Below are 12,628 nucleotides of genomic sequence, written 5' to 3'. Positions count from 1 at the left end.
CCTAAAAGTTCACCGGTGTTCATACAAGGGACAAGAACTTTATTGGGACAGAATTGACTTAGTGTAGGTTAAGAGGTGGATTCGACTGCCCTAGCATCCTATTTGTCTGCTTGTTTAGATTACTCTTTGCTTTCATATTTGATTATTACATTCTTAGCATCATCTTTACCAACATCTAGCCGTATCGGCATACAAACCCCTTTTGGTTACTATTTGTTCGAAATCAGTAAGACCGTAGCTTCACCTTATACCCACCAAGTCCCTGTGAATCGACCTGTGCTTGCCCTGTGTTACATTAGGACATTGTGCACTTGCAGTTGTTATGGTAGGTTCTGTTTATAGACCTACCAGATAGTATCGGTGGAGGGATGGGTCACTAAAAATGGTATCAGAGCCGACAATGGGTCATTCTCCAATATGTCTACTTCGGTGGACCAAAATTATCCTTTCCCCACTTTTTAATAAAAAAATTTCAGGCCTTGTAACTTTTTAGCTAAAATATAACTTCATTTACCAGAGAATACCAAGATATTCCACCAAATTTTAATGTTATCTAAGAAATCGGGATGAGCCAGTAGATAATTCTCAAATCTAAAAGGGGATTTAAGAATTATACCTCCATTGCAGTTGAGTAGAATTGGGGCATGATCATAGATTGGTCTCTTTAATCTTGTTTGAACTAGAGTTGGGCATTTATCTTCTCAATCTACTGAACAACAAATTTATCCGACCTTTGTAACAACGGTAGATTTTGCGAATTTTTCCAAGTGAATTTGCCACCAGCCATTGGCAAATCCAAAAAATTCTGGATGTTTAGGAACTGCTTGAAGTTTTCCTATTTTTCTTGCACCCATCAGCTCGATTTCTCTCGATCTGAGTTGAAATAGCATTCCAGTCACCTCTAATGCACCACGACTCATGCATAATAGTTCTGATATCAACTATGTCTTGCCAAAATTGGCCATAGTCAGTTGTATCCGATGCGCCATATGCACCCATCAGCTCGATTTCTCTCGATCTGAGTTAAAATAGCATTCCAGTCACCTCCAATGCAACACGACTCATGCATAATAGTTCTGATATCAACTATCTCTTGCCAAAATTGGCCATAGTCAGTTGTATCCGATGCGCCATAGACAGAAGTGATAACCAAGCAAAGCCATCATTTACATTTCTTAATCGTAAAGTATGTGAAAAACCACCTAAAATTTGATCTTCAAAAATGACTTGACCCCATTCCACAAAGTTAAAATACCACCTGACCTTCTAATAGAACGAAGATAAGCAAATTAAATTATTATTACCCCACAATGAACGAATTAAAGAATCATCAACACATTCCATTTCTTGTTTCATATATTGTGCAAATAGAAGCATTGTTTTTTCTTATAGCATTTCTAATTGCAGAAATATTTAATTATCATTCATACCTCTAATACTCCAAGATAAAATACTAAGATCCATTAATAAAGCTCTATCCCCTAAAGCGTCAGCATAAACACTTCTCAAAACTTCTTTATTATTTGAATCAAAATTATCCACGCCATCTAAGTCTTCAATTAGAACCCTGTTATTCTCATCCTTAGCTTTTTTCAAACATAAAAGTAAATTCCCACATATCTACATAGAGAAAGGATTATCACCATGCCTGTGTGTGTATTGAAAGAGATATGAAATTGAAATAGTTTTTTTGAATTTTTATATCTCTCTGAGAAACCAATGAACTTAAGAACTCCACGTCTCTATTTTCTGATAAAAGTGATGAGTATGAACCACGTGGGGTCTCTAGAGACTGAGCAGTGTCATTGATTCGGCTATTTTCCAACAAAAATGAGTTGGAAGAGTTACACCTTAAGGATCCAAAGTAGAAACGACTACCCAAGATCTTAGGACCGTACGATTTACACGCAAGTGAGACAGAGCAATTTAAGTTTGGTATCGAGTTTCCCTTTGACACAGAAGAATTTGGAACATGAACCGATGAAGACCCTGATTTACGTGCAAGCGAGACAACCAAGTTCAAATAATGATCTGACACCATCCTTTTCTTTCTACGGACTGTGATCCAAGGGTGTTGCATATCTGGACTATCCAAACTTAAAGTATCCCTTACCCTATCCGAAAGTTGTTGATCACATTCTTCAATAGACTTCATACCCACCGTAAACTTAGCAAAATTTGAATTTGAAATATTCTGCTCAATATTTTTCGGCATAAAATAAGTACTAGCATTATTTTTTGTTTACAATTGAGAAATTATCTCTAGAAACGGCGTCAATCTACTAATGGATCCCTGAAAATCCGAAGAATTTGAATATTGCTGACTAGTAGAATTCACCATTTTGACCACAAATTTCAACTTAGGAAAATTGGATTCCTGATAATAACTATTGAAAAGTATTATCATCTTGAATCCGTTCAATACTCAGCCAAACTCCTTCAAATTTAACAGCAATATGGATTTTACTTAAATCACAAAGGACTTTAACCTTACTATTGTTAAGTTTTGAAAAATCTGAAGTAAATTAATAATATCAAGAATGTTCCCCACGAATGAAAAATAGTTTCGAAAGAAGTATAATTTCAAAAGTGAAGTGGTAAGTCTCTGATTCCAATCAAGTGAGATGAATCAGAAGATAAGACCTTCTTGATAAAAGCATCTTCCTGGAACCAATGCCTGACAGAAATCTTAGTATTACCCACTTTTATATTTTTAGAAGCAGCAAACGAGTTAAAAATATCAACTGACAGCTTTAAAGAAAGCCATCTTCATATTTACACTACGCAAGCTGACCTTAGATTGCCACCCAAAATGGTTTAAATACCTTTAGCTATCTTATTCCAACCATTGTGATAATTATGAACCACAAAGCTAACCCAGTGAATAAGGATCATCAAGTTCTACTACCGTATAAGTTTGAACAGAAGTATCACAGACATTATCTACTGATGGTTTAATAGTAACCCGTGGATTATTGCAGTTCTCCTTTTTTGAAATGACCGAAGACCAAAATGTTTTCCAAACTGCACCCTTATGACCACTCAGAATACAAATAAACCTATGAAGAGAATCCTTTACCATACGCGAGATCTTCAGATAATTACCCGATTTGTTTGAAAGTGACTCAATGAGAATAACCACTTGACCAAATCTTCTTGACCATTTTTTATTTTTCTTGGCCATAGAACTAGCGGCCCCAAGGGGAAGGATCAGATCAATCCGTCCTTGGACATCGATTAAGTTCAGAAATAGCACACTTCTACAATGATTCAAACACAAGGATTGAAACTTGCAGAAGGCTGAGTTCATCGGTGATAGTCGCCATTTATGAAGCTCCGGAGAAAACAGATAGGAGAGAGACTGAAAAACAACCAGGGGCCCGGTGTATTTCTCAACCAAAAATTATTTAATTAGAGGAAGATATTCAAAAATTAACTGACATTATTTCTAACTTATGCTACAGAAATGTTATGGATGTCCAACATCTTTTGAACTATCTTAACGAAAATGATACAATTATGGAATCAGTTACGGACAAAAAAATTATTGAGTCAACAATAAATTGTGAGAATGATCCTTAACCTGACGATAGTAACATTATACAAAACGTCAAGCAGTAATCACCGTAAAAAAATGACTTACCACAACAAGGAAAATATACAAAGATGTTCATACATTACAAAATATGAAGTACAAGGCGCATTTTGGTTTAGGTGGAAGGAAAAAACAATAAACTTTAGATGCACATTTTGAGAAGAAATGGCTTTTTATGCCAACATTGTTGGTTGGATGAAGTATTTTGGTTTATTAATACATTAAAAACTCCATATATTAATAAACTTTATATATTAATAAAAAAATCATAGTCCCAACTTGGGCCGGTTATAAATAGTAATAACCTCCACATTTTAATGTTAATAGATCTTCTAATCCCATCATAAAGAATTTACCTCCATATATAATATAATCGTTATTGTTGGAAACTTATAGATCTTGTTACGTTGAAATTTAAGATAAAATAAAATACTTATCTATAGTTGTTTGAGAAAATGATGTAATTTTTTGGATGTTATGCATCTTTTGATTTGCGGATATGTAAAACCTCATTACTATAGCCATTTTCTTGTTGAAGCCAAAACATTTCCACCTTGTCAAGCATGTATAAAGCTTCCTGGGATGAAACTTTTGGTATTTCCGTACTATCATCATCAGGATTATCTCCCTTTGTTTCTTGTCTAATTCCATTGATGATTTCTTCTTTGGTTAAAGCATATACGACTTGTTGCTCATTTGGATGATTAAAGAAGACATCCATATTCATTACCATTTACATACTTTGAATTGGCAAAAAAATCATTTCTTTGGTATACCTCTATATATTAATAAACTCCATATATTAATAATTTTGTGAAGTCCCAAGGCTATTAATATATGTAGTTTTTACTGTATATATTTTCTTGTACTGAAATTTAGTGATTATTTATGTAAATTTTCATAGGTTTTTGAGGATTTAATTTTTTTATTCATTAATGTATTTAACGAGGTTATTTATTTAGCCCCTTTATCTAAATTAGGTCCCAGCAAAATTATTTATTTGGCGAGATTGTTCATTTATCGATGTTAGACGACATACGAAGGGGAGATTAGACCAGTAAGCAGTAATTTCCATAATAGTAAGCACATTTACCCTTCCACCTGGCTAAACAAATTGGCATTTTGCCTTAACATTCCCAAATAATCTCTTTTAAGTCAATCTTCCACGGCATACTGAAAATAAAATTTTCAAAAAGTGATGAAAAATTTGAGTAGTTTGCTTGTTCGTGGAAAAAAGAAATAAATAATTTATGTTTTTTATTTTTAAGTTTAGTAAATAAACCTTACTAAAAGACCGAAAATATTCATAAATTCAACATTTTTATTTTTTTTAATCTGCATTCATAAATTCAACTTAAATTTTCATCATCCCTTGCAGTGCTAAAAGCACTTGTCAAATTTTTCGAGCATATGGCTTTACTCTGACTTTGCTTCCAAAACTCTGCCAACGTGAAATCCTTGTAACAAGGTGGGGTTTCAGCCGATAAGAGCTCCGGCAAGGGGCCATAATAACTCGAGTCATCATCTACATTGCTTACACCTGCTGGGTGGAACAACAACGGCACAGAAATCCTCGACTCCATCGACCGGTTAGCCAATACCCGATGTTCCACATTCTTGTATTTATCATTTGAGATTATCTAGAAAAAGAAAAATTGTAACCTTATAAACATTCTAAATTATCATGGTGGGAATTAAAATATAAAGTACATACTACATAGTTTCTAAATTGTGGAGCATCTATTACCTGAAAAAAGTCTCATACGTTGATTGTAACAGCTCCTTCAACTGGCACAACATTGACCCACTTATTTTCACGCTTAACTTGCAACCCACCGATTTGATCTTGAACCATCACCGTCAACAGAGTATGATCAGTATGAGGAACAATTCCAGCCGTCAGATCAGGTTGTGGACAATACGGGTAAAATTGACCTAAAAGTATCCTTGATTCAGTACATCTCAATTCTTTGAGTTTTCCTGGTCTCACACCTAATCCTTCACACATCAATTCTATCAATTCCTCCCTAAAAAATATCCCATGATGAGCCCACTCCATCAATCCCTTTCTACAAATCTCAGGTATCTTTTCTATCACCAGCGGGTCCGGTCCTACAACCAGTTTTAAAGTATCTTGGCAGCTTTAGACATGTAAATATCTGTGTTGCTTATAAAAGAAAAACTTTGAGATTCACCATAGTACTTATTATTATTTGATGAGACATACTCATTCCTTTACTTTTTAATAGGTGAGTTTCTATAAATAGCCAGTTTCCTAATTGGAAAAGCCAAATATTATTTTAATTTTCTGGGACCATTTTTCTTTTAATTTTTTTTGATGACAAGTGTTTTGTGGACCATTTCATTTATTTCTTTGACTGACAAGTATCGTGGGGACCATTTCACTTCACTTCCTTTATTGACAAGTGTCTAAAGGACCACTTTCAATAATTAGTTCTCTCAATTTCCTTAATTTTCTCAAAAAAAAATGGCCTATTAAAAAGTAACGGAGGGAGTAGTACATATTCTTGATATCATTTGGTTGTTCGTGAAAAGATCTAACGGATGAAATTGCTTCATCAATTACTATTTTGGGGATTCCATGATTGGTTATTTGGAAAAATCCCCAAGTAGAAGAAGCTTCTCTGATTTGATCAATAATTTCTGACCGTCCATTAGTGGAAATGTTCATTTCGGAGAAATCAATGACTGGGATTTCCCCATGCATCGTTGTTGCAGCGTTCAAATCTGGTGGGTGAACAAAGATGAGAGGAATTGACTCAATTCCCTAGTCAAGAAGGCCTTTGACTCCGACCATGATTCATCGAACTTCATGACTTCTTTCATTCGAGCATACTCCATTTTTGATGATTTCGGCAAGGAACATAATATCACCGGTATGAGACCCATACGCATGCCGAGGCGCATTTTTATACCAATCGTGAGGTAAAAGAAGTAGTTTTAGTTTGTTGGGGCGTTTGTGTCTGTATAGCCACGTTACTATTTCTCAGTTTCACAAAAACACGTATTTTCCAAGTTGGGATACCATATTTCCATTGCCCAACCATCTGGCTCTTTTAGTTGGCCACTTGGCCATAACGAAGTATACAAGTAACAGTTACCTCCATGCTGAGGTTCCCCCACGCAACACCATTTTTGGGAAGGCTAGCTGTTTAGATAGAATTTGTAACTATAAGAGTGTATATATACTGAGGTAGTATCCATGGACATTCTTATATGGACAAGATTAGATAAGATTTACGCCATTTTCTCCGTAAAACTCAAACAATAATGAATTTAAGTGTAATATTTTGATAACATGTCATTAGAAATGATGATGGATCCTTTATCGCAGCCTTCTCCAAACATATATACAAGAATAACAACAACATGGCTGAGGTTCGTGCACTAAAATATGGATTGGAATTGACAGCTTCTTTACAGATCTCTCACCTTGAAGTGGCCGGTGATTCTGCTTATATAATAGACTTAGTTAATGGTTTTTGTGATGTTTCTTGGTTTTTTGTAAACACTCTCAAGGATATACATAGCTTAGGTGACTGTTTTCAGGATATTTCCTCCCGTCGTAACTACAAGGAAGGTAATTTGGTCGCATATAAATTAGCAAAACATGTTGTTTCTGCAGGTATAGATCAAACCTGGATTCGTGATCCACCTCATTTTTTGTTTCATCTTTTGTATGAAGATGTAGCGGGGAGAGCCTTCCTCCGTGCCGTAAGGCTCACTTAGTCTTTGTTAATAAATGTGTTTTACCAAAATAAAAAAGAAAATTGATGATATATTCCTCTTATAAACCTCTACACTCCTACAAAAAATAAACAGAATTCGAGATGTATAAAAAAACCATCTCCCCTTTGAATATCAGTCGTTCAAGTTTAACGGTTGAAATTAAGATTGCTAGATGGTGAGGTTTGCTATTTTTTGCGTTCATTTTTTTTTTGTAAGTGTAGGATCAGATTCTCGCAACAATTATGTCTCAGCGAAATTATCAATGGAAGTGCACAATAGCATCGCAGAACAGTTTCAGAAAACAACGTCAGCAAATATCATGGGAAAGATGTGATAGTCTTGCGAAAATTAGAGAGCTTGCGAAGTTAACATTTGTAAGGTTGCGAGAATATCGCAAACCATATCCGAAAATAAAGGACAAATTAGCTGTCATCCACTATGTATTTCCTTATAAATAGTCATTCGAGTTGTAAAGGAGGGGGGATCTTTTTTGAGTGAGAGACAAGAAAATAGGAGAGAGAAAGTTTAGAACAAATGATTTTCTTTATTTTCCTTGTCTTGTAAGAACATTCAGAATTTAATCAATAAAATTAAGAGCATTAACCTAAATGAGTTGATCAACAATGAAATCATATGAGGGGTGTAGTGTAGGAATTCTTGCAACTACATAATGGCGCTAGAAACAGGGAGGATTGAAGATTGAAGACTATTCTAGAAAAAATCGAAGATTAATATTGAGATTTGTGAAAATTTAAAGTAGTTGATTAAGAATTTTTCATAATTTCTTGAAACACTGTTAGCATTGAAGAAATGGCTAGAAGAAGAAATACATCCGAACAACCAAGTCCTGTTAGAAGAAGCAAAAGAATTGATGGAAGAGAAAGAAGTGAAATGGGAGAATCTACTAGAAGGAGGAATAATAGAGAAAAAATAATTCAATCACCAATTCAACAAACACTAATTCAAGAGAGGAATACAGATTATGACAGAGTGAGTTACACACTTGGCGATCAAATTCAGCAGAAGAAATAGAAGAAGAGCAACAAAATAGAAATTACAGACAGGAAGAGAGAAATCAAGAAGCAGATGAAGGAATAATTCATGGAGGTGAAGAAATTGGAGCGTTAGAAACATTGAGACGAAGAATACATGAGGAAAGAAGAGCTGAGGCGGAAGAACGTGCAAATTTAACAAGACAAAATCACGAATTAAGGATGGAGAATATCAGATTGCAGAATAGAAGATCGAGAAGTATTACAAAATCATATTCCAGATCAACTAAAAGAGAAATGAGGCAAAATTCACCTACAACCAATGTTGGAAACAATATTCAGGAAGAAATGTCAAATCCTAATGAATAATATCGCGAAAATAGAGAAAGAATTGATGATCGTTACATTCCACAAAATGAAACTTTTGATGATAGGAAAATTGGAGGAAATCAAGAGAACGGGCAATTTCAGAGACAAAATAACCAAGATGGCGAAGGAAATCAAGAGGAAGGAAGAAGAATTTTACATGTGAGAGAAAATCAAAGAAATCAACAAACAATTGAAGAAGAAATTGAAAGACATAATGCTGAACAAGCACGTTTAATCTGCGAACGTGAAAAGTTGAGAGCGGAAATGGAAGAGCAAGAGCTTCAGGAGACAATTCGCCAGAACAATCATGACAACCGAGAAAGAATGCGTATACAAAACTGGAATAATGATAATCTCAATGAGGAGTATGATAGAGTGAAGAGAATGGATGAAAGACAGCGAATTGAGTTGATAAGAAATGAACAAAATTATGGAGGGGAAAATGAACGACATCATCACTTGCGAATTCAAGATAGGGATGAGGGAGAGAATCGCAGAAGAAGACGAGATGAGGATAATGAAGAAGAGATACAAAATTTCGCAAGAGAAGATAAACGTGAACGCAGGAGAAGAGAAGCAAAATTAAAGAAACCAATGGGTCAAGATTCAGGAGTAAATCAACAAATCTTGAAAGAATTAGAAGAAATGAGAGGAATGCTAAATAACAGAGGAGAAGTAGGTAGAAGACAATTGGATGAAGCAATAGAAGAAGCTGCGAAAACTCCATTTACAAGGGAAGTACAATTAGGAGGAATACCACCGAAATGCGATTTACCCGCATTAACCAGCATTTTCGATGGAACAACTTGTGCAATTCAACACATTAAAGCTTATGTGAGGTGCATGTTACAATGGGAAAATCATGATGCGGTATTGTGCAAATATTTCGCATCCAACTTAACAGGAGAGGCGTTAAAATGGTTTGAAGGTATACCAAAGAACACAATAACCTCCTTCAATCATTTGCAGACCATATTCTTGGGAGCATACATAAGTAATAATTCCTCACGACCTGGTATAAAAGATGTGTTTGGATTAAAACAAAGGATTGGTGAAAGTTTGAAACACTTGACTAAAAGATGGAGAACCATGTGTAGGGAAATGGATGGCCGTGTAGATGAGAGATATCTCATATTATCATTTATCAATGCCATGTTTGCAACAAACCTGTTGCATGTCCAAATTTTCAGAGTCAAGAATAAAATTACAATGACTGAATTGCGAGAACTTCAAGAAGAATACATTGCTTTGGAGGAAAGACAAAATGAAATGGAATCATATCCAGTTGCGAATACCAGCTCACAAGCAGCGAATGCAAGATTATTACCCAAGCTAATAAATACAGTGGCGAATACTTCGCAAGTACAACAAGAAAAGGTGACAGGTAACAATCACCAGAAGTTGGTATCTATGGGAAGTCGAGATCAAGAAGAGTATGAAAGAGAAAGAAATTTCTACAGATGTGGAGGAAATAACAAGATTCAAAGACTCGATCAACCGCAAGAAACTTATGGAGGTCAAAGACCAAACTTTAATAGAGGACAAGGAGGTCATAAGGTAGTATGTGAAGAAATCAAGATGCCACCTCTAAATGCAAGTGTGGAGAAGATATGGGAATCTATAATCTTGATGGAAAATATACCAACACCGTGGAACATGGGAACGGAACCACCTCCAAATCACTGAAGTCATGAATTTTGTTCTTATCATCATTTTCACGGGCATACCACAAACGATTGCAGAAATATAAAGAGGATTATCTTGAGAATGATAGATCAAGGAAAATTAAACGAATTTCTGGTAGGGCATCCACAACCTCAACCATTACCACCACCACCAGAACATCACAAAGTGAATACAATGAAAAAGAAAGAAACATTCTTCATATAAGTGAGTGCAAAAGCAAAAAATCTATTGTCACTCTATCGTACATTCATATAAGACAATTGTAGACTTCCATGATAATGTTTTAAGTCGAGTGTTCGCAAGAGATAATAATGGAAAAGAAATTATGAATATTGCGAAAATTTCGCAACTAGAGGAATGGCAGAAACAGATAATTTCCTTTACCGCATAAGAAGTTCCCGAAGGAGAAGAGATGCATGACAATCCATTGGTAATAAAATTAGAGATTAATCCAAAACCAAAAGAAGATGAGGATGATGAAGCTGAAGATTCATGGGCAATCAATAGAATCCTAGTCGATACTGAAAGCTCTGTGAACATCTTATTTTATCATACTTATAAAACCATGGGTGGAAGAGATGATGATCTTATACCATCAACATATAAGATATATGGTTTTAATGGTGCTGCAAACAAGCCTAAAGGGGAGGTTACTATGAAAATTCCATTGAAGGGAATATCTTCAGAAATCTCATTATGTGTTGTTGATGTAGAATCACCCTACAATGCATTAATTGGTCGACCTTGGCTACATGGGATTCTGGGTGTAGCTTCAACTTTCCATCAATGCATCAAACTCCCTCACCCCAATGGTGTAGGAATCATAAAGGGAGATTGGGTTGAAGGAAAGAAATGTTACTAAACTGAGATAGAATCTTGCGAAGGAAGAGCAAACAAGAAGGAAAACTGGCGACACAAAATCAAGGATGTACAAATAAGTGAGAAGTTGATGGTGGATACATTCGAAAATAAAGGAGAAGAGATGTTACAAAATCAATGCTAGCTCAGGATAAAAAGGATGAACATACCATTACCAAGGAAGCAGTAGCAAAAAATCATAAAGAAGCAGAGGAGGGCAAAAGTAATAAAAGCAAGAAATGTATGAATGATTAAGTTGTTGCGACAATCTCGCAATAAGTAAAATTCTCAAAATTAAATAACAAAATTGAGATTGCGAAATACATTTGATTGAACAACAAAATTGAGATTGCAAAATTCAGATACAATATTATGAATTGCGAGATTCTCGCAGAGATAATGAATTTTACAGAAAATAATCAGAAAAGAATGACAAAAGAGAAAGAGGCGAACCTTTATGGTGTACACCCTAGTTCGCGAATAAAATTTCGCAAGAGGCAAATATAAGACCTAAAGTACGTCATATTAGGGGGTACCAGTTACATGGCTCAGGGAAAGGCTACACCGCCACCGGAACCTGAGTCATGGAGATTTGGGGTCAATAAAGCCCATCCGGGAGAGGCACCTTGGATTCTCAACTTAAGCATATGACTTAGGTTGGGCGACTAAGGTAATAAGGACTCTCCAAAGGAGTGCATATCTGATCAAGGCGCCGAGGTACACGGTAGATTCAAGAGTGCCGAGGGCGTTTGAAGCGTCCTTGCCATTCTTGACAAGTCTTGGCTTATACTGCACTCGGCCCGAATAAAACCCCACTTAGGGTGCAGTCTCGTAACTATAAGCCCTATAGGTAAAAGGGATAAGAGGCTGCGAAAACAACTGGTTGTTGTTGAGACTGGATGGGAGGAGCTAACCTTGTATGGTAGAAGTACGCCTCCTTGAAGGGGCAACCAGGGGGAAGATAAGGGCGGCACCCTCCATTAGGGAGCTGATAAGTGTCTTAAGACGCAAATGTCATGAGGATTATTATTCGCAAGGATAATTAAGGCTTGTCATATTTGTGCAACATTCCTGAAGAGGAAATAATACAAAAAAAAGATAAGATGAGATCAATGGGTTTTCGCATGAAAGTGCGAAGACGTCCTGCGATTTCATCGCAAGACGACAATGTCATGGGGCTTTATTTTCGCAAGAATATTTAGGCCTGTCATATTGTCGCAATATTCCTGAAGAGGCCATAATACAGAAGAAAAAGTTAAGGCAAGACCAATGGGTTATTGCATGAAAGTGCAAGGACGTCCTGCGATTATGTCGCAATGACAAGAGATGGCATAATAAGACCTTTAATTAGGAAGGCAAAGTAAGACCACACAGGAAT

At 35.8% G+C, this 12,628-nt stretch overlaps 1 protein-coding gene and 1 long non-coding RNA gene across 2 annotated transcripts; both read right to left on the bottom strand.

Moving 5' to 3' along the window:
- Positions 1–474: 474 nt before the first annotated feature.
- On the bottom strand, positions 475–1,802 carry LOC113333383. Its single transcript, XR_003351964.1, has 2 exons — positions 1,431–1,802; positions 475–1,266 (listed from the first exon to the last, which is right to left on the bottom strand). It is a non-coding gene; the product is annotated as an uncharacterized LOC113333383 (long non-coding RNA).
- A 3,142-nt stretch (positions 1,803–4,944) lies between these two features.
- Positions 4,945–5,654, bottom strand: LOC113332805 (1-aminocyclopropane-1-carboxylate oxidase homolog 5-like). The gene is made up of 2 exons (XM_026579313.1): positions 5,361–5,654; positions 4,945–5,235 (listed from the first exon to the last, which is right to left on the bottom strand). The coding sequence occupies exons 1-2, from the start codon at positions 5,652–5,654 to the stop codon at positions 4,945–4,947; spliced, it is 585 nt and encodes a 194-aa protein (XP_026435098.1).
- Positions 5,655–12,628: the final 6,974 nt, after the last annotated feature.

This window comes from Papaver somniferum, unplaced genomic scaffold, assembly GCF_003573695.1.
Source record: "Papaver somniferum cultivar HN1 unplaced genomic scaffold, ASM357369v1 unplaced-scaffold_132, whole genome shotgun sequence".
In the NCBI taxonomy this organism is placed as follows: domain Eukaryota; kingdom Viridiplantae; phylum Streptophyta; class Magnoliopsida; order Ranunculales; family Papaveraceae; genus Papaver; species Papaver somniferum.
Note: the sequence above shows the minus strand (reverse complement) of the source record. Positions and strands in the feature narration are given on the sequence as shown.

What these genes read in the sequence shown, in the direction of transcription:
- LOC113332805 (XM_026579313.1), bottom strand. Translation starts at nt 5,654, where the DNA reads ATGGAGTGGGCTCATCATGGGATATTTTTTAGGGAGGAATTGATAGAA. An exon ending in AAGGAGCTGTTACAATCAAC is followed by an intron (nt 5,236 to 5,360) that starts GTATGAGACTTT and finishes TTCTTTTTCTAG; the next exon opens with ATAATCTCAAATGATAAATA.